Source organism: Artibeus jamaicensis, unplaced genomic scaffold, assembly GCF_021234435.1.
Source record: "Artibeus jamaicensis isolate MK-2021 breed Jamaican fruit bat unplaced genomic scaffold, CSHL_Jam_final contig_781, whole genome shotgun sequence".
Classification (NCBI taxonomy): Eukaryota; Metazoa; Chordata; class Mammalia; order Chiroptera; family Phyllostomidae; genus Artibeus; species Artibeus jamaicensis.
The window spans coordinates 5,194,110-5,216,461 of record NW_026521968.1 but is presented as its reverse complement, the minus strand read 5'-3'; the positions used below and the strand labels follow the sequence as shown (position 1 = coordinate 5,216,461).

Genomic DNA, 22,352 nt, shown 5'->3' with positions numbered 1-22,352 from the left:
TTTAAATTTTTAAAAGCATTTTTAAATGTTTGATTAAACATTTAAAAATGTTTAAAAAACAAACACCCCCCCCCAGATCTCTTTATTATTAAAAACAAAAGTAAAACAAAACAAAAAGAAAGAAAGCTGTTTATGTTCACGGTCAATAACATGTTCATATGAGTGGGCATCTCGGGGAAGGTAATATGTGATCTCAAATAGGTTAATGGAGAGTTTTTCAACAAATTGAGCATCCAAGGTAAATTTGTCATTGAAGAACAACACTGGTAAGTGGCCCACCTGATTCTGTCTGGAGGCGAGCTCTTTGAGCTGTAAGGTCATTGATCAGTCTCTGCTGCTCATCTTCCTTTGATTTTAGTTCACTCAGTTGGTCTTCTAGTGTACGACACATCTTTTCAAGGTTCCCCTGCATTCAAAAGGTAGTAGAAGATACCTCAAATATTTGGAGCATAGAAATTTTTATTAATCTCAAGCATTCCATAGGAGCTTAAATTCTCATTTATTTTGAGAATCAAGTATTACTACAAACAAAAATAACAGGCCTTAGACCATGATTGGAAGAGTATCAAGATATATAGTCTACTTGTGAATGTGTTTACTCAATTGACTTATCTTAATATGAGAATAATTTTATTCAGTTCATGAGATTTTTTGATAAACAAATTATGTATTTGTGCTTAAAAGATAAATAAAAAGTTTAATCAAGGTGAAGTGTTTAAAAAATCTCACAATGTATAGTTGAATTGTTTTTATTTGAAAGAGCTTAAGTTTTCACTATGAATATCCTTTGGCTATGGCTCTTCTCCCATAAAGAGTAAGCACGTTATCCCATCACACCCAAGTTGCCCCTCCTTCTGGCCAGTCTTCTGCCTTGTCCTTTCATAGTCTCTCTCCAGTTACTAATGATTCTTAAATTGCTCACTCACACCTATGTTACAGAAACCATGACTGTACCTTGGCTTTGGTGACAGTCTCCATGTTACTAGCAAGGTCATCGATCTCCATCTTCATCTCACTTTTCTCCTTCTCCAGCTTCTGCTTGACCCTCTGCAGGTTGTCTATCTGCTCCCCAAGTTCAGCCACACTGTCTGCATGCTTCTTCCTCAGGGTGGCTGCTGTGGCTTCATGCTGCAGGGTGGCCTCCTCCAGGTCCCTGCGCATTTTCTGGAACTCAGCTTCCCTCTTCTTGTTCATCTCAATCTGGGCCGAAGTAGCCCCCCCAGCTTCTTCCAGCCGCTCACTGATCTCCTCCAGTTCCCGGGAGAGGTCAGAGCGCTGCTTCTCTGCTTTGGCCCGAGAGGCCCGCTCTGCCTCAATTTCCTCCTCCAGCTCCTCAATGCGTGCCTGGGAGTGACACACTAACATTAATGTGAATTCATGGCAGTTTTGATTCCTGAAGTGCATAGAAAAGGTGAAATTTATGACTTACCTGTAACTCCTTGATCTTCTTCTGCAGCTGCATTCCAAGGGCCTGTTCATCTTCAATCTTGCTTTGCAGATTGCTCATTTCAAACTCTTTCCTATTAGAAAAACACTTTATGTAAGGCACAGAAATATTAATAGTAATTTCCCCATGACACTTTTGTCTATGTTGCTTACTTTTTCAGCTTTTCATCAAGTTGCTGTTTGTCATTTTCCACATCCATTGTAGATTCTTGAGCCAATTTTAGGTCTCCCTCCAGTTTCCTCTTTGCTCTTTCTAGATCCATCCGGATTTTCTTTTCTTGTTCCAGAGACCCTTCAAGCTAAAAGTGAATGATCCATGAGTACAGTTTCTGGCATGTTACCACCTTTTGTCCCAGGTTGAACTTGTAAACATTAAACTCATATGTAATCAACAAAGTATTTAGATTTTTTGAATTTGACAAATTTGTCCCATCTATTTCATTTCAGTTACTATTTATGTAGTTCAAAAATTCATCATTTAAATGTTGAAATGTACCTTATTACCATATTTTTACAGTAAACTACTAGGGAGACAGCATGTCTTTTCTGTCTCTCCACTGGAATTCATTGTGACCAATGCTTTACCACATGGGATGAACACCATGGCAATATTCCCAAACCGTGACCTTTGTCAAGTCTTCCCTTACTCAGACATTTACAGTGGGTTCTCTACTCAATATCAGGACATGTTTTAAGCCAAATTTATTTTCCACATTTTTAAATTTGAAATCCCCTTAGTCCCTGTGAGAGGAAACTTTATGGATCATTATTGCCTCTTTGCTCTTGTTACACTTCCCACTTAGACAACCCTGTCTCTTGTATAGTCTTCCATGGCCTCTCTCCTTTCAAGCCCAGCAAAAGACCCATTTTGTTTGCACTGCTTGCCCTTCTGTTCTTCCCCCTAATTCTTTTTTACCCATTTTACCCATTACCACTAACTTTCTTTATTGATTTTTTGGACTTATATGTCCATCTTAGTTCTTGTAGCAGGAATAATATCCTATACCATTTACTTATTGGAAACTCTTGAAAATACTCATTTCATCATAAGAATGGAAACTCATGTTTACTTCATTTGTTAAATTATCTAAAAAATGTTTTACATAATGTTAGGCTTACATCATCCACTTGCTGCTCTAGCTTGATTTTGGCTTTGGTCAGGGTGTTGACTTTGTCCTCTTCTGCCTGCAGGTCATCCAGGGTCTGCTGGTGGGCCTCCTGGAGGGCCTTCTTCTCCTTGGTCAGCTTAGCTATGGTTTCATCCAGGCCTGCCATCTCCTCCGTGAGGTTTTTCACCTTTAGATTTGAAAAAAAGTTGTAGGAATGTTAATGACATCCTGTCATCTTTTTAAAAAATTTTTAATTAATTTTATTTAGTTATTTTTCAAGTACAGTTTTTTGTCTATTTCTCCCATCCCAGCCTCCCCTGCCCCTTGCTCCCCACCTCCCTCCCATTTCCACCCCCCTTAGTTCTCGTCCCTGTGTCCTTCCTATTTGTTCCTCCAAATCCCTCCCCCTTTTTCCCCTTTACTTCCCTTCCTATTCCCCTCTGGTCACTGTCCCCTTGTTCTCTATTTCAGTGTCTTTGGTTTTTTTTTTTTCTGCTTGCTTGTTTGTTTTGTTGTTTAGCTTCCTGTTAAAGGTGAGATCATATGGTATTTGTCTTTCAACACCTGGCCTATTTCACTCAGCACAATGCTTTCCAGTTCCATCCATGTTGTTGCAAAAGGTAGTAGCTCCTTCTTTCTCTCTGCAGCATATACACAATTCCATTGTGTATATGTACCACAATTTTTTGATCCATTCATTTACTGATGGGCACCTAGGTTGCTTCCAACTCTTGGCTATTGTAAATTGTGCTGCTATGAACATTGTGGTGCATAGGTTCTTTGATATTGATGTTTTAGGATTCTTAGGATATAATCCTAGCAGTGGAATTGTTGGGTCAAAAGGCAGGTCGATTTTTATTTTTCTGAGAAAATTCCATACTGTTTTCCATAATGGTTGTACCCGTCCGCATTCCCACCAACAGTGAACTAAGTACCCTTTTCCCCACACCCTCTCCAACATTTGTTGTTTGTTGCTTTGTTTATGATAGCCATCCTGACTGGTGTAAAGTGGTATCTCATTGTGGTTTTAATTTGCATCTCTCTGATAGCTAATGATATACATCCTGTCATCTTGCTAAAAACATGGTACTATTTTAGGACAATGTCAGCCCAATTAGAAAGGGAAACTACAAGCTAACCCAGGTGTATGTACCTGAAAAATATGTGAGGTAAAAGTCAAGATAAATAAGTAGAAATGGTAAATACTAAATAGATGACATAATCTTGATAGTATTTTCCCTTCATATTTAATAATTCTATGATAAACTTGCAATTGAAATACTTCAGGAACAAGCTAGTATTTGTAAATACTCTAAAGTGGAGCATGATTTATACCTTGTTCTCTGTGGCATGTTTCTCCTTTTCAACCTTGGCCAGTGTCAGCTCAAGGTCATCAATGTCTTTCTTCAGCTCTGAACATTCATCCTCCAGTTTCCTCTTCTTGGCTGTCAGCTCAGCATTGATCTCTTCCTCATCCTCAGCTCTCTCAGTCACCTCTTTGATTTTGGCCTCCAGCTGGATTTTTGCTTTGATTAGCTGGTCACATCTTTCCTCTGCATCAGCCAAGCTATCTGCTTCCTGAGAAAAAACAATAGACACATTTATATTTTAGTTCTCTGGATATTTTCAGATGTCATTAATATTTTGAAACCAAAAGATTAAATTGTGTTTTAAAGCCTTAGGTTAATTTTTATTAGCTTTCCATCATTTAGTAAATATATATTGGACACTTATGACACTGAAGGTAAAATAAAGGAGTTTAAGTCATGGTTCCTGGTGAAATTATGATACATTATACTTAAATAATGGGGTTCAGGGTACACTCTTTCAAAATATGGCACTTTGGCATATTGAAAATCTTAAGCTGAAGGAATTTGGAAAAATAGCAGAACAAGGAAGGTCACTCTGATCACATCCCCTCACCATTTTCCTTAATTAGGTCATAAAACTCCCAAGTTAATGGTTCCTCCTCTCCATACTAGGAGGAAAGATGTTCTTATTACCAGAGATGGGAAATTGGGGACCAAGGAGTCTGTATAAACCAATCTTATTATACTAACCCTTATCTTTTTAGTTACATCTTTATCATTAACTACCCTTAGTGTAAACTCCTGTGTCTTTTCAACTCTTTACAAATTTCTTTTTTCTTTGTCTGAAAGGTATCAAAGCTTTCTGCTTCTGTCACTTCTTCAAGTCTTCTTGTGAAGATTCCCTTTTTGTATATTTAAATATGCAAACATTTAATAAAACGTGTATGCTTTTTTCTTGTTTATCTATTTTTGTCAGTTTACTCTTCAGACCCAGCCATGGCTATGGAAAACTTTTTTTCCTGTACACTAAATGTGTTCGTATACAATTTCAGATAAGTCAGTTTTATTTAATATTTATTTCCAGGAAAAATTAGGGTATGAAAAACAAACACAATTGTTGTATATCTCTCAGGTTGCTAGGAGGGGGGGTAATATCAGAAAAGTGACTTAAAGGGAAGACATGTCCTACAGTGACAGAGTAGCTGAGAACTAAAGGTAGCATCTGGAAGAACTAAGGGGAACTGAACAAGTTAAAGTTGGTTCTCAGAGAAGCAATAAGCATGCTTCTTGTGAGAAGAGTCAGGAGTTAAACTATAATCTTTCTGAGAGCAGAGGCCATATCTCTTCCTCAGAGTTGTATACGTTGTGTTTGGAACTTCAACAAATACTTATTAAATGGATAGTTGACAGAATAATGTTGAAAAGAGGTCATTCTATACTCAAAGAAGAGGATTATGCTTGGATATAGCATGGGTACCCCCTGTAATTATCCTTTGATTTTTGAAGGTATGATGAACCTCTTTTCAATTTAGAAAACCCTGATGTATGTAAACTACGAGGAAAGTCACAAGGCCAACCTAGGTTAGGATTCATCTTCCTTTAAATTTTTTAGTTATGTGTCCCAAACTTACAGTTCCAATATAGATTCCCTTCTGAATTAAGAAAAAAACAAAACAAAACAAAACTAGAGGATAACCTGTAATGTTTCAGTTGTTGATTTCAATGATAGCAACTCAAATTCTCATGTCATTTGGTTCACTGAAATGGGTTAGGCTGTGATGTTTGATCAACTATTTCTTCCCAAGTCTCTGAATATTCTCCCGTCCAAGTACTAACCAGGCCCGACCCTGCTTAGCTTCCAAGATCAGATGAGATAGGTGCATTCAGGGTGATATGGCCATAGACCAAGTCTCTGAATATTTATTGGGACATATCAACACTATCTCTCATGCTTTGCATAAAAAATGATACTACTTATAGATAATATTGTTGTTATCCTTGCAATGATCCTATTCTTTCAGGTACTAGAGTGTTTCTACAGAGAGTTCATATATCTATGCCAGGGGGAGGCATAGATATAAAAATTCAGAATATTGGTTGTAAGTTGATTCATTTGCATCCAAAGTCTCTTCCTTCTCCACTGTCAATTTTGTTCTTTTTTTCACTACCCCTTTTTGCATTTTTAGTAGGGAGAATCTTAGGCAGCAAAGATCATCTTTTCCTGCCTATATTTTGCCAAGGAGAAACAATAGTTGGAAAGGAAAAACACTTGTGTTTCCCTTCTTAACAGTGAGGGATCCAATCACAGTTCTTTTCAGTAACATTGCATATGAAATTTTATAGAACATTCTCAGGAGCCGTGAATTAGGAAAGATTGATAGTAAGTCCCTCAGTTAGGTGGAATCTAGACTCTCCCCTAGAACTGCTTAAATAAAATTTTAGCATCAGATGACAAGAAATGGGTTCTGACACTCACAGCTTGAACCTGGAGTTGTAGGTCATTTTTCTCTTGCATCAGAACAACCATTTTTTCTTCTAGTTCTTTCCTTTTGGCCTCAGCCTTTGCAAGACTTTCTTTGGTCTTCTCAAATTCTTCTTTCATGTTGGCCATCTCCTTCTCTGTCTCTGCACTCTTGAGGAGGGGCTTGATCTTGAAATATAGCTTCATCCAGGGCCAGTGCTTCACATTCATGAAAGCACGGACATTGTACTGGATGCAGAAGATGGACTCTCTGTGACAAGAACAGAAATTTTCAAAGTCAGATTATAACAGGAATAAGAATTTAAAACCATGGCTGATGGGGTTTAGTAAATTATCCCTATTAATACCTTCTCTCCACCATCTTCTGGTACTCCACTCTTGCCAAGAACCCTCTGCACCTGGCCTGGGTTCGGGTAATCAGCTGGGCCAGCTTATCATCTCGCATCTCTTCTAGGAGCCCCAGAAGACCAGCCTTGAAGAAGACCTGTGCATGGGGAGAGATGTACATCAGAAACTTTGTGTAAACTTCAAAGGGACGGAAATAACATCAGGTAGACTTTAGAGACTATTACCTTGGTGTGACCAAATTTATACTGGGTGTGGTCAACATCAATGGACCCAAGGAGTTTCTCAGAAGCCTTCTTACTGTCAATGAATTGTCCTTCAGGGATAGCACTTGCATTTAATACCTTGTATCTGTTTAACAAATAAATGATATAGTTGGTGTCATGAATAAGGAGTCTCCCTGCCTTACTATAGAAACAACATAGTTGTTGGGTAGTCTAACAAACATAAGAAATCATGTCTACCATTTTATTCTCCATATATTCAAAGGGTGTCAAACTTCTGGTATGTCAATACAGAGTCAGTTAAATTTGTTTCTCTTCAATTTTAATAGAAGGTGCAAATGTTTTTCTATTGAAAAATTAAAGCAAATAAGAAGAATCTCTTAAAATAATTTGTAGTAAAAAAGTCTGACCTCTGTTTGAAATCTGCATAAAGGATTCTGCTTGGGAATCCTTTCCTACAGATGCGGATGCCTTCCAGCACGCCATTACACCTCAGCTGGTGCAGGACAAGTTCATGCTCCATGGCCCCTAAAAGGAAGAATATGCATGTCTCATTTCATGGTCTAAAGCAAACACACTGGAGCTTGTGTGGATGTCAGAACTGTCTTTACCAGGTGTTTTGGTTTCATTGGGGATGATGCACCGTACAAAGTGAGGGTGAGTGCTCCTCAGGTTGGTCATCAGCTTATTCAGATTTTCCTGTAGAACCGTATGAATATTTGTTTTAAAAAGTATACTATTTCATACATTCATATATACAAACATAATCATTGTGATCCATGATATTGATTTAACTTCTTAATTATTAATTTTTTAACTTTATTGGTCAATTACTGTTTATATTCAATATTATTTTGTGTTATTTTCAGGTGTACAGATTAATGGTTAGACAATCATATACTTTACAAAGCATTCCCTCTGATACTTCCAGTACTTATCCAGATTTGAATTTGAATTTCTAAAGAGTTACCTCTGGAATTTCCACATTTCTAAAATGATCTTCTATTTCCTATTTTTTGTGTATGTGTGTGTATATATATATATATACACACACACACACACACAGACATACACTAGATGTTGAAGTGTTGTTCACTGCTGTTGAATGGGATAGCATATGTTGTAAAATTAGTAATATTCTCATATGGGAATGCCCTACCCATACTCTTTTGCCTAGATATGTGGTCTAGTTTTACAAATAATTCAATGTCTTTCTCCAAATCTTCATTTCTTTCTTTTAAAAACTTTAAAACTATATATTTATTGATTTTAGACAGAGGGAGAAAGAGAGAGAAACAACAATGTGAGACAGAAACATAGACTGGTTGCCTCCCATACGCACCTCAACCAGGGATCAAACCTGCAACCCACTTATGTGCCCTGACTGAGAACCAAACCCCGGGCCCTTTGGTGTACACAGTGACGGTCCAGCCAGCTGAGCCACACCTGCCAGGGCTCCATTTCTTTCTTTACATGACTTTTAGTTGTTTCTGCTTCCCTATCACAAGCTTATTCCTTATCATAGTTAGACAGCTGTGTCCTCTTTCTGGTTCCATAGAAAGTGGCTTTACAATGCCTTATTCTCAGGACTGGCAGAAAACTGACAGTTATGTTACCAAGTGTGAGATATTTCCCAAGGAAATACTGGCTTCTCAGAATAACTAGAGCTTCAGTTTTTTACAGATTGGATTGTCAAAAGTAAGTTTTCCTTAAAGGACTATTTCTTATCCCATCTGGTTCTTACTCTTCTTTCAGGTCAGCTTCCAATCCTTATTATTATTCTATACTCAGCCTTTGAAACCTACTCATTTCGGTTCTATACCAATATACACTTAAGCACTTAACATCATTTAGAGTTCCCAACATCTCAAGTAAATCCATCACAATAGAAACTTTTAAGTGTCAAATGACTTAATCTCCTGACCCACAAATTGAATTTCACCATCTCATACTGATTTCTGCAATTCACTGTCATCCCTCCTGAGGCCTGTGTCTCCTATCTTACTTTGAGTATCTCTTCCAAACTACTGCAGACCTCCCTGAGACTGAGTTCTACCACTACCTACTGACCTATCTATCTCCTTGAGTCATATTTAGTTCTCCAATCCTTGCAACATTACTTCCCCTTCCCCACCCAATGAAGAAAATTTTAATTTCCTGCATCTAATTAAAGAAAATGAAATTTTTACCCTGAAGAGAGCAGACACAGTCTGGAAGGAAGAACCCTTCTTCTTTCCACCTTTCTTTCCACCACCAGACTCTGAGGAGGACAGAGAAAGCACAAGCAGTCATAGTGCAGGCTTCATCAGTTTAGGCTTTATACATTCAGGAAAAGATTAATTCTGTTGAAAAGTACCTGCTTCAGCAGCTGCTGCTGCCCCAGAGAAGAGGTAAGCTAAAGTTTTCAGTGATGACTTCTGGTACAGCCCGACCACTGTTTCATTCAGGGGGTCCTTGTTCTTGTCAAGCCAGCCAGCAATGTTGTAGTCCACGGTGCCTGCATAGTGCACCAGTGAGAAGTGGGCCTCAACCTTGCCTTTGGCAGGCTTGGGCTTCTGGAAGTTGTTGGACTTGCCCAGGTGCTGTTCATACAGCTTGTTCTTGAAGGAAGTGTCTGTGGCCTTGGGGAACATGCACTCCTCTTCCAGGATGGAGAAGATGCCCATAGGCTAGAAGGAGGATAACAGGCTGTACCTCAGTATTTGATACTAGTATATTCCAATGACTCCATTGTCTGCAGGAGCCAAAGACAACCTCCTTGGTGCTGACACTCTGTTACTAGGAGCACTGGACTGTAAGTGCTGAGAGAGCAAGGTTCTTGGCCTGTTTGGTGCAATGACGGAATAGTGCTGACATATAGTAGGTGCTTAATTAATATTTATTGAACAAAGTACATGGAGTGAAATTATGTGTATATAAATGTAGCTTGCTTTTAGCAATAGGTTTACAAAAACTGTAGCTATGTACATAGACATAAAGTAATATGAGGGGGGACCCCCCAAAATGGAATTATCTTCTGGAGGGCAGGCCCCTTGTAGTACAGGCTTCCCCTGCTAGGTGAGTGTTCTAGGAACCCATCTGCATCAGTGCACCAGCTGGCATTGTTGTGAGAGGCTGCATTCAGCTTAAGTGACTTTTTTTTGAGTGTTTGCCCATTTCATGATGGGTGATTTATGAGAGCACCTACCCACACCATGCTCAGTGTTCAGCAATTTTTGACAAAAACATCCCACCCTCCCTATTCACCTGATCTTGCCCTGAGCAACCGTGTTTTGTTGTTGTTTTCCCAAGTGGAAAAAGGCCTCAAAGGGAAACATTTTGCCAATGTGGAAAAGGTGAAACAAAAAAATGGCAGAAGCACTAAAAAGCATCAAAATCAACAAGTTCAAAAACTGTTTTGAGCAGCAGAAAAAACATCTCAATAGGTGTATTACATCAAATGGAGAGTACTTTGAAGGTGACTAAAGTTTAAACGTAAGAATAAATACACAATTTTTATAAATAAATTTTGCTTTCTGGATCCCCCCTTACACAAATAATATTTTAAACAATCATATCTGAATTTCTTAGTAGTCACTTCCTTCCAACATAACTAGTACTCAAAACACTATGGAATTCCTTTTTGTAAAGTTAATGTTATTTGCTGTTTTCAGAGTAACATCCCAAGACCCCCAGTGCTCCACAGTCCCTCCTCTGTGGGTCTTTGGATAAGCCAGAGAGGTATGACATGCCACGGTCCCTGCTGGGCTCCCCATGACATTCTTAGGGATAACTGAGCCCTGGGATCTTAACCACCCGTGCACCTCTCCAGGTATCTGAACAGGTTCTGGGTGCTTTCTAGACACTTAGGCTTTGTACAGGAGGGGACCCTACTCTCTGAGGGCTCACAGCCTGGCAGTGAGTGGTGAGGGGCAGCAATGTATTAGCAGGAAAGAGAGCAAAGAGGTGATGGTCCCAACTAAAGAGCAGCCATCCCTGGGGAGTGCAATGACTTCTTTACCTTCTCGATGAGCTCAATGCAGGCAGCCAGGTCCATCCCGAAGTCAATGAACTCCCACTCGATGCCTTCCTTCTTGTACTCCTCCTGCTCCAGCACGAACATGTGGTGGTTGAAAAACTGTTGCAGTTTCTCGTTGGTGAAGTTGATGCACAGCTGTTCCAGGCTGTTGAACTAAATGAATGGAAAATACAAATTAACATTCATTTTGTAATAAAAGCTTCTATTTGATAGGGGCTTTTCTTAGTTAGCTAGTCCAACTGCCCTCTTGGAATGACGTGGCTTCACCTATCCTCTAGCAAGCCTCCATTTCCCTCATGCCTGTTTTGCTACTGTAGACTAGTATGTGTCACCACCCTTGTTGGAAGTGTTCCCTAAAGAGGAATAAACAGAGTTTGAATATGCTTACTGTGCAGTAAAACAATTATTTGGTTTTCACAATATCTATTTTTGTTAGTTAGTGATTTCTTAGTAATTTTCTCTTTATGATTATGCTGTATAACTAGCTAGGGTGATACATGTGAGCCACTGTGGTCTGTATGTTATTATTAATAATAAGAATAAAAATTCAACAACTAACATTTGTTGAACATTTACTATATGCTAGACACTGTGCTAAGTGCTTGTATAAATTATTGCATTTAATCCTCACAGCCTCCTATTTAAGATGGTACTATTTCCCTGTTTCATGGAGGAGGAAACGGTATTAGAGAGGTTGTGTAACATGAGCAGGATCCTGCTAGTAAGGGGCATGGCAGGGGTTCCAGTGCTTTGACAGCAGAGCCAATCTTTTTACTCAGTATTAGAACTCGAAGTCTGCTCTGCTTTACTGTTCAAGATGTCTAGATCTAAAAACTATTGTGAATGCTTGTTTCTAGGAACAGTTTCACCATACACAGAAGTCAAAGAGATTTTACCACACAGATGAACCTTACAAACACTACAGTAAGTGAAAGAAGCCAGTCATAAAGGACCATGTATTGTATGGTTCCATTCCTGTGAAATGTCTAGAAGAGGTGAATCCATAGAGACTGAAAGAAGATAAGTGTTTTATCAAGGGTTGGGGGACAGAGAAGTAAGGAATGGCTTAATGGGGAATGGGTTTCTTGCTGAGGAGATGAAAATTTTCTAAAATTGTCGTGATGACTGCACAAATCTATAAGTACATTGAAAAGCATGAGTTAAATAGGCAAATTTTATGGTATGTGAATTATATCTCAATAAATCTGCTTTAAAAAAACTCGAAAGACATTGCAAGTGTGCACTGTTGTTAGGCTTCTTATTTGAAAAAAGCATGAATTGCTCTTCTTCCTGCTTGGTGCTGGATTATTCCTTTCTTCCCATGTGGGCTTGGGGCTTTCTGGAGTTGCCCTTGCCCCTAAAATTCAGAAAGATCCCTCCAGTGTCTATCAATCAATTCATAGGAAAAGGTGTAGAAATGCAACATGTGGATCAGACACATCTGTCAGGTAGAGGGCTTTGGTACTCTGTTTCCTAAGCTGTATGGCAGGTATTCCTTCTTAGGCAGGTGAATTTGAGTTACTTTACAATGTCACATCCATCCTCTATACCTGGATATTTCAGAGCAGATAGGAATCCTGAAGTCTTTCTTTGAATTTGTCATTGTTTCCCTCACTGTCATCTTTGTCACCCTCATCATCTTCTTTATCATTTACTGAGTACCTATATGCTTGGAATTTGTGCTTGGGGCTTTAAATACTGGCAGAATAGTCAGTATTGTGCTTGGGGCTTTTAACTAGCAGAATAGTCCAGAAGTAAGTGTGTTGTTTGGAATGTTAGGAATACTTAAATGTCATAGTTGAATTAGCTTCACGAGTGGTCAGATACCATTCACATTATCCAAGTTTACCTAAGTAGGAATTGACAGGGGTGGAGTTTGAGTCCCCATGTGTCTCACTCCAAATTTCCTGCTCTTTTATGGGCTTTGGTCTTTTTTCACATATCTATTTAGTTTAGAGGACAACTATTCTTTCATAGACCTTTTCTAATATTGATTGTAGCAGCATGATTTCTAATTTCCTGCTACAAAGTTTCTGTTCACTCACATCAAAGATCTCAAAGCCAGCAATGTCCAAGACCCCAATGAAGTACTGCCTGGGCTGCTTAGTGTCCAGCTGCTGGTTGATGCGGGTGACCATCCACAGGAACATCTTCTCATAGACGGCTTTGGCCAGAGCACCCACTGAGTTGTACACCTTCGTGGGCATAGAAATAGTGGTTGGTATTCTTAAAGATACATTGTGAGATTTAGAATGTGTGTCATTCACTGGAGTCATGTGCTTACCTGCTGTACAGTCTGGCCTTTGGTGACATACTCGTTACCGACCTTGACCCTGGGGTAGCAGAGGGCTTTCAGCAGGTCAGCAGAGTTCAGACCCTGGAGATAGGCTGCCTTGTCAGCAACTGTAGAGACACAATTCAGGTGCCCAACATGACCTACAGTGCACCCCACATTTCACAGGGGCAGACTGATTAGTGAATCACTTTATAGAAAGTCTGTGTGGGGATGAACTTGTACATGTTCATCAGAAACTCCACTCTAAAGGAGACATGAATTTGGAATGGCCTTTCTTTTTTTATTTTTATTTTTGGCCTAGGTCCCCTTATTAAACACAGATGGAGCTTCATCTGGTACCTTCAGTGCCATCTGGCTCAGCTTGCTCCTCACGCTGCTTTTGCTTGAATTTCATGTTCCCATAATGCATTACTCCCCCTGTGAGCTTATAGATGGACACTCTTTCATCAGAAGTGAAGCCCAGAATATCAATGGCACTCTGCCAGGACAAAAGAGAAGTAAAAAAGTTAGGGCAGAAGACACTGATTTATTTAGGAGAACTTATACTATCTCCTTAACCACACACCTATGGCAGGTTGCTATCGTTATTCCCAAACATAATGGATTTTTAAAATAAGAGAGAGAGAGAGAGAGAGAGAGAGTGTGTGTGTGTGTGTGTGTGTGTGTGTGTAACTTACATCTGTGGCCATTAGCTCTTCTTGGTCATCAATGCTGGGGACTGTGATCTCCCCTTGACTGACGAAAGCATAGTCATATGGGTTGGTGGTGATCAGGAGCATTTCTGAGTACACAGAATTCAGGGGATATCTTTTATATTGGAATGTATGAATAAAGCAATTAACCCCTAGCTTATAAATTTAAGTTCTTTCTTACCAATTAGCTCTGGCTTCTTGTTTGACATGATCTGATAAAAAATATGGTAACTTCTTTCTGCCTTTAGCTGGAAAGTAACTCTAGACTTCTCCAGAAGGTCTGCAATGCAAAGTAGATACTGGATTATGGGGAGATTGTAAAGTTTCTGGAGTGGTGTTGGCACTTGGGGTCATTACCTAGATTTCACTGGCCCCCTGATACTTCAGCTGAATGTTACCATGAGGTATCACACATTACATCTCTACAATGGCAGTTGCTTCTCCATCTCTAAAAAGAAACTAAGGCAAGCTGGCCCAAAGCATATTCATTTCTCGTACAGAAGACCCTTAATGTATGAAATATACTTGACTCTTGATAACCTCTCTCCCCCCAGGATCTCTTCTCACTTTATAATACAGGGAATACAAAAAACAAAATTTTATCAAGGCTCTGACTAAGAAGTAGTTGCACTTACTCAACCCAGAGGCAACTCATTTAACCCTAGTGTTAGGTTTTTTTCTTAGAAAAAACTTGACATTAATTCTGAGGCTGGAATAATTCTGACAAGCCCAGCAGCTCCTGGCAGTTGCTACAGATTCATTAGCTCATGACTGACATGGATAAAGCACACCATGGACTCTGGGTAAGATTGGCATTAACCGTGGGCACGTTTGGCAGCAGACTGGTGTTTCACAGACTCCAGGCTCAGCGGGAGCTGCAAGATGTTCCTCCAAACCATCATTTGTCATCTTTGGATTCCATCTAGGCGGTCCTGTTACTCACATGTTTCAATATCAGCAGAAGCCAGCTTCCCTGTGGTACCAAAGTGGATCCTGATGAATTTACCCTTGCAAGTGAAAAAAAATGACATTATGTACAAAGCTGGGAGCACACAAGAAAGAGGAGATTGAAATAATAACTCAGACATGCTTTCTCTGGCATTTTGGGCTGAGAAAACCCTTCTGTGACCAAGAGACTTACAAAGCGAGAAGAGTTGTCATTCCTCACAGTCTTGGCATTGCCAAAGGCCTCCAGTAGGGGGTTGGCACTGATGATTTGATCTTCCAGAGTCCCCTGCAAAGGTAAGAGCAGTGCTCACATCTGAGGCCCTGGACTTTCCAAGAGCCCCAGCAGCCTTGGTTCTGACTCTGGCTCTCACCTGCATTTTGCCAGAGGTAGCTTCCTCCTTCTTCTTCTCCCCAGTAACTGCAATTGTTGCAAAGTACTGGATGACACGCTTAGTGTTCACAGTCTTTCCTGCACCAGATTCTCCACTGTAAAACAGGACCAAACATATATAAGAAATTAAGTCATGTAACAAATGAAACTACTTCCACCATCAGTACTTACTACCCATGGACCTATTTTTATGTGTCTATGTCAGAGTCTTCTAGATCTTTTTCTTCAGCCTACATATAGCTCTTTACCTTTATTGGTTATCACTAACTAGACATAGGGAAATTAATTCATTATTCATGTAACACATATTTCTTTAGTGCTTCAGATATGCCAGGATTCCTCCTAAGTGCTGAGGCCTGGGCTTGAGAAGTCCAAAATGTAGCCACTCAACAATTAGATAGGAAATTAAACAATTAGTAAAAAACTCTGAGACAATGCAGTATTCTTCATTTCCTTTAGACCAAAGACATGGCTCAAGTTAGGTCTTTGAAGGAATAGACATTCCTCAAGCAGGTCTTAAAAGTGAACCACTAGTGCATTCCCAAACCCTTAACCTACAGAAGGCTGTGTGTTGCTTTCTGTCCTGTACCAGGTTTTGGCCATGTCTAAGAATGGGTTTTATATCTCCTACTCCCTTGTGAGTCCTGTGGAACTTTGAAGACTGGACTAGTAAATGTTGTATCTTGCAACATTGTTATTTTACATTCTGATGAAGTCTGAACCTTGGGAATGAAAACAATATTTAATTTTAGGCTAATTATGCCATTGCTTTAGTGTGTGGACATTAACTAATTTCTTCTTTTGGTTTTTATTTTCCCAGTGAAAATAAAATACTAACATGCCTCAAAATAGTAATACATACGTGATTAAGATAGACTGATTCTCCCGATCTGGGGGGGAAGAAGACAGTGGTTAATTAGCATATATACTAGTTACACAAACAGAACTTTCTACAGAAAAACACTTAGGGTGTTGAGTATAAATATCATATCCAATGGAGTTTTTAACATATTATTGTAAAGTTATATATCATGTTATTCTTAAGCCTCTGAAGTTGAGGAAGAGAAAAATAAATGTTGTCATATTTTAAATTCCTTAAGCCCACACAGGAAGTGTGTCTTTCTGGCTTAAAAATATTTTCCAAAGGCATTCCCTAGTTGTCATGTGTAAATTTCAATGTCGTGCTGAGTGCTGATTAATGCACATAATTGAAAAATGCACAATATACTAAGGCTTTGGACTGTAGTTTAGTAGGTTAAAATAGTATTAATCAAGCCAAGGTTGAGATTTACTTTCTAAATCGATCAACTGGCCACACACACACCTATGTCTCATGACCACAGACTGCAACCTTAACTCTAATCAGTCTTCCCAAAAGTATGACATTGGGTCAAAGAAAGAGCAGATGAAAGAAGGCATTTTAATCAGAATATAATCCTTTTAAAGGGGGAAATAACAACTTCTGCATATATGCCTGTACCCTCTATACACCACTTCATTCAAAAGAGGCTATTATCTGAAATGAGCTCTGATGGCTTAAAGAAATAGAGAGATCTCTAAAATATCTAATTCAAAATCAACTAAAGACTTAGGCACCAAAATGATTGAACACATTTATTATTTCTACTCAGACAATATAATTCAGTTATTAATCTAACTCTTCTTATTGAAATATATAAAATAAATTATGGTTTTCTAAATAGGGAGAATAAACAAACTTCATAAGGATGAGCAGGAGCATGATCTGGTAAAGTCATGGAGTTGGACTCAGGAGAATGGAGTTTTAGTTCCTACTTTGACTGTATGTACCTTACTGTGTTTTAGTCACCTTTTCTGCACAACTATGGGGTTGGATTAGATTATTTCTAAAGGTCTTTTTAGCTTTAATATTTTGTGATTATATAGGTGGTAAAATAATTCATATGAAAGATAGTTGAGCCACTCTACTCACCAGTCAGCATGAACTGATAGGCATTGTCAGAGATGGAGAAGATGTGGGGTGGGGCCTCCTGGCGCTTTTTGCCTCGGTAGGCGGTCACCACCTCGGGGTTGTACACTGGCAGCCACTTGTAGGGGTTGACAGTGACACAGAACAGGCCTGAGTAGGTCTATAACAAAAAGGGAAAAGGAATATAACTAGTTTATAGGAATCTTAATAATCTACTATTTTTCAGAAATATTAATACCTGTATGAGCACCGCATGAGAATGAACTCACATAGATCATCCAGGCTGCATAACGCTCTTTGAGGTTGTACAGCACAGCGGGCTCATGCAGGTGGGTCATCATGGCCATGTCCTCAATCTTGTCATACTTGGGAGGGTTCATGGGGAAGACTTGGTCATCTTTCACAGTTACAGTCTGTCAAGTCAAATAAGAGAAACCAGATTAAAAAAAATGTAGTGTCAACTCACCTAACCCCAAATGAGGCAGAACCTAATTAATAGTGTCCAGATGTATTACTCACAGCTCCACCTTCAGTCTTGGCTGTCACTTTCCCTCCTTCCCTACTCTGCACTGTCGCTTTCACAAAGGACTCCTTAGGATCCACCACAAAGACTGATGACTTGGCATCAAAGGGCTTGTTCTGTGCCTCAATTCTCTCCTTTTCAGATTTTCGGAGGTAAGGAGCAGCCTCCCCAAAAACTGCCATCTCGGAGTCAGAACTCATGGCTGCAGGTTATTGATGGCAGCCCAGTTGAAGACTCTGCCTGGCAGAAGAAGAAAATATATTATAGAAATTCAGAAAGCGGACCATTAGATTTACATTGAAAAAGATAAAGCATTACATGGTTTTCTAATTTCTTTGTTGTCTAAAACTAATTTAGAATAATATTGAACATAGACTGTAATTGAAAAATTAAAAAATAATAAAATTTAAATTTGAATAAAATAATACTCTTTAGTCACAGACCAGTTTGGTGCTTAGCCCTGCATTGAGTGTGACCATGTCCCTGGCTTGGCTGGAGGCGAAATGTCAGTGCCCATGCTCTGAGCCAGTGCTGACAGACACTTCATCATGCATTTGGAAAGAGACTATTGTAACCTGGCTTACTTAATGTATGATATTGTAGCTGCTTTCTGAGTTTCATTTGTTATATATATTAATTTGTATAACTGCCTGTTATGGGCTTATACAAAACGTGAAGCTAAGACAATGGCAGGAGTTCTCCATCCCTCACTTATTGTTCTTATCTTCCAGTTGGATTATGAGTGCCTTGCAGGCAGGGGACATTTTTCTCTGTATGACATTGTTCACACCTGTTGGAACACAGGTTAGATACAGCCAATAAGCTCAAAGCTGGCTTTGTGAATAAAATTAATAATATAAATTTGTTGCTAAAGTTGTAGGAACTATTTTGTATGTGGTGAAAATCTTTTTATTCTAAATTTAAATTTTAAAAGACTACCTAATAAAGCAAAAATGTAAGGAATTTGTTTTATTAAAATATATTCTATTATTTACCAACTTCTCTAGTTTTTATATTGTAATTTTGACAAATGCAGCTTTTTTGCCTGTCTTTAGTATTTCTCAAAGACTTAACATGTTATTACCTATATTTTCTTGCTGTATTACTAATATTATAAAAAACCCACAAGATTTTTTTCGAGTCATCTTTTGCCACTTTAATTTTCATTAATCCTGTTAATTAAGATTATAAGTAATAATAAACTTATCTTTTCCAGAAAATCTTAAAGCACTCAGGCAAACCTCTACATTGTCCATTCAGATGACAGTGACTAGAGTGACACAATTAAAGTGCTTTGTCTTGCTGAAACTGCTCATAATTATTTTCCATATCATTCTTTTTAAAAATTTCATTTTACAATTGTGAAACAACATTCAGATTTAAGTCACTTTTCAAAGCAAAGATTCAATCCATTTAGACAGCATCTCAAGGTTTTCTTATGTTATATATTGCTGAGTAAAAGCTATCATATAGGGAATTTACATTTTTCCTATAAATTAATAACACTGAAATGTTAGTGTATTGTGTGTTGTTATATTGTGTGTTGTAATTCAATTATTTAAAAGACAAACTGTGATGATGCAAATAGCAAAAATATGTATGAAAATCCTGAAGGCTCTGAAAAAGGGTTTTCACATGTGACAACGGACATAACTGCATAAGAACCAGTTTCTAAGACCCTCCTCAGAATTTTTCAAGGGAAGCATGATTAGCCATGAAATTGAAATGGGTTTATTTTCTAATCCCCTGAGCACTCTCCAAGCCACTGCAGAAGATTTCTCACACCTTGCAAGGAATGAGAAAAAAGTCAGTTTCTTACCTTGGAGCTGCAACTTTGAAGTGGGCCAGAACTGTTAAGAAAAAGGATAAATTTCTTCTGAATTAAATTCTAATAATTCCCAATAATAGCATGCGTAATTCTTAACTGAGAACCAGGAAATGACTGGGAACACCGACACATCTAATTAAAATTGCTCTGGAGTAAGTTGGTGCCTCATGGCAGGGCTGCCAGGGACGATGGGAGCCAGGATGTGTGGCATGCGTGAAGACAGCCACACATCCCTTACCGCCCCTCAGACAGAGCCCTGTCCTCACACTTACCTTGAAGCTTTATGAGGAAAGACAAGTCATACTCATTCCAAGGGTACTTTTATAGGGTCAAATATGGAAAACACGTAGCCTCCTCCTCTTTCTTAAAACATATTTGGCAAAACATGTTTTTGGCAATGAAGGTCTCCAAGCATTAATTCCCTTCATATTAAAGATGTTTGGATATAATTAGAAATATTTCCTCTCACATTGGGTTAAGTATATGAATCAATCTCCTATAAATAATTTGAGTTGTTGGCAATTTGAAAGTGATCTGCCTTTGGAATAATGTAAGGTGATTTTTCAAAGGCAGCTCTGTTCTGGAATCCCTGGACTTTGTTGCCTGCTGTTCTACTGTTTCACTGTCAACTGTGTCAGCTGCCCACAGACAGTCTTAATTAAAAGAAAATTGCAGATATTATACTAGGGAAGGAAGTTTCTGATTTTTAACAGAGTCATGAAAAGATTACTTGCTCTTCCCAAGAATGCATAGTTTGTTTTTGTAATTTACTGTGCTTTTTCAAGAATGCTTGGAAATTGAATTTTAAAATTTTCTCCACGAAGAGCAGCCAAAGAGAACTTTTGTTTTCCCTACTCAGTTGCCTCATTCATTGTCACAAAATACCATTCCCACTTCAGACTTGCTCTGAGATGGGATTGCCTCTCTGAGCTAAGATATCCCGCTTCTCTTGTTGTTTTTGTTGTTTGCTTGTTTTGTTTTTATTTTCACTAATATTTAGTGAAAGTTGCCTGTGAAATTGTTTCTTCTCTGAAACTCAACATAGGAAAATATTAGAAAACATGGATTTTCTCTCTCTAAAAATGCAGCAACTATGACTTTTCTTCCCATCAGCTACCCATGGTATATATTTCACATTTTGCTTACAGACTATGTGAAAATTGTTTTCTATTCTAATTTTAAGTAAAAGAAAATTTGCTTTATTGTTTCTGTGGACTTGCATCTCTCTATGTCAACATTGTCTGGAACTGATACCAACTTTGCTTAACATACCCTGTTTTGCAATCATCCCTGTGTTATTGTACTTGCATTTCAATTGATTTAATGGTAATATATTGTTTTAAGCAGATATCAGGAGATACTGGTTGTAATGGTCACATGATCATGTTACCGTTAGACCATCTAATTCATATCTCTCATCTTACTAATAATGCAACTGAAATCCAAAGAACAGAAGAGGATCTTCACAAATCACATAGTAATCTAGACCCTGGTCACCTGGAGTAATTTAAAGCCATCATAAGGGGTCTTAAAGGAGACATTCTTCTGAGACGGGCTTCCCTAGCCAACTCTTAACCTGCTTTGTTACCACAGGAACATAATTTTATTTATTACATATCCATTTTCTTTATTGGGCATCTGGAAAATGTGGGAAATGATTCTGTGGAAGAGAAATCATTTTCACAATGCTGACAATAGGATTTGATGAGAATCTTATGAGTCTTTTGACCTGCCCTACATAGATTTTCATTATTGCCATGTTATGAGACACATAAGCAATTACAGGTGATATGTGAACAAAATGAAAGAGAAGCCAATGCAGTGAGAAGGGCAATTTCACAACTTTCCTAAGGTCAGTGACACTGTGAAACCTAATTACCTGTTAAACAGCTCCTACACATCCAATTTAAGTTATTGTCTCACAGTGCCATTTAAACCACTGTAACCTTGCTCCCTATTCAGATGGATAGTTAACCTTTCAGGGGTGTCCAACCATTTGGCATTTCTGGGCCACACTAGAAGTTGAAGAGTCATTGTGGCCACACATTAAATACATTGCGACACATATTCACAAAAAAATCTCATAATGTTTAAGTAAATTTACGATTTTGTGTTGGGCTGCTTTCATAGCCATGCTGCGATGCATGAGGCCCATGAGATGCAGGTTGCACATGCTTGCTTTAGCTTTTCCTTTATGCATCCAAGAAGGATGGATCTTAACTGAATCCAGTTGAAAAATCAAACCTCTAGGAAAACTCTGAACAATTGAGAATGCTACCATATCTGGTTTTTGGACCAAACTCATACTCCTCATTATGTGTGTTGAATATATAACCTATTTTGAGGTTTATATTTTAATGATTATACAGGAGGCCACAAAGTCCGGAATCATAGGCTAATAGCTTATCGATATTATATTATAATATGTACAATGATATTTTCTTTTTATCCAAACTTTATAGCCACCCTATAACTTTCACAGGGAGATCATATCTCACTCTTTCATGTCATACTCATAGCCCAGTGCATGTGTTAATACCACATGCTGATTAATGATGAAAACTTCATATTATAATACTTTGGTTTTGTACTCTTGATAACAGTTATTAAGCAAGAGGAGTTAATGATCTATTTCAGTCTGAATTCCCTATATGAGAATACAGCTAGTGGCATCCTTCACACAGACCTGGAAAATTAGGTTCATGGCATGGGAAGCAGGAGCTTTCTAAGATCCTACTATATGCTGGTATTAGGGGAAGGTTAGAAAGAAATACAAATGACTCAGATTTCTG

General features: G+C 38.4%; 1 protein-coding gene across 2 annotated transcripts in view; it reads right to left on the bottom strand.

Moving 5' to 3' along the window:
• Positions 1–19,850, bottom strand: part of LOC119056593 (myosin-1) — a 29,165-nt gene extending 9,315 nt beyond the window's left edge. Inside the window, exons 1-28 of one of the 2 annotated variants that reach the window (XM_037155055.2) lie at positions 19,833–19,850; positions 19,552–19,582; positions 17,729–17,972; positions 17,479–17,622; positions 17,213–17,369; positions 16,124–16,151; positions 15,242–15,356; positions 15,064–15,156; positions 14,866–14,929; positions 14,104–14,202; positions 13,908–14,011; positions 13,570–13,708; positions 13,219–13,337; positions 12,980–13,129; positions 10,917–11,087; positions 9,273–9,585; positions 9,106–9,176; positions 7,528–7,615; positions 7,327–7,444; positions 6,920–7,043; positions 6,695–6,831; positions 6,342–6,597; positions 3,891–4,133; positions 2,566–2,742; positions 1,600–1,745; positions 1,430–1,520; positions 955–1,344; positions 280–406 (exon numbers count right to left, since the gene is read on the bottom strand). In XM_037155055.2, coding sequence (XP_037010950.2) covers positions 280–406; positions 955–1,344; positions 1,430–1,520; positions 1,600–1,745; positions 2,566–2,742; positions 3,891–4,133; positions 6,342–6,597; positions 6,695–6,831; positions 6,920–7,043; positions 7,327–7,444; positions 7,528–7,615; positions 9,106–9,176; positions 9,273–9,585; positions 10,917–11,087; positions 12,980–13,129; positions 13,219–13,337; positions 13,570–13,708; positions 13,908–14,011; positions 14,104–14,202; positions 14,866–14,929; positions 15,064–15,156; positions 15,242–15,356; positions 16,124–16,151; positions 17,213–17,369; positions 17,479–17,622; positions 17,729–17,932 — 3,868 coding nt within the window. In that variant the 5' untranslated portion in view covers positions 17,933–17,972; positions 19,552–19,582; positions 19,833–19,850. Of the gene's footprint in view, positions 1–279; positions 407–954; positions 1,345–1,429; positions 1,521–1,599; positions 1,746–2,565; positions 2,743–3,890; positions 4,134–6,341; positions 6,598–6,694; positions 6,832–6,919; positions 7,044–7,326; positions 7,445–7,527; positions 7,616–9,105; positions 9,177–9,272; positions 9,586–10,916; positions 11,088–12,979; positions 13,130–13,218; positions 13,338–13,569; positions 13,709–13,907; positions 14,012–14,103; positions 14,203–14,865; positions 14,930–15,063; positions 15,157–15,241; positions 15,357–16,123; positions 16,152–17,212; positions 17,370–17,478; positions 17,623–17,728; positions 17,973–19,551; positions 19,583–19,832 lie in introns of those variants that run through there. The other variant, XM_037155056.2, reaches the window with a different exon arrangement.
• Between the last annotated feature and the right edge of the window lie 2,502 nt (positions 19,851–22,352).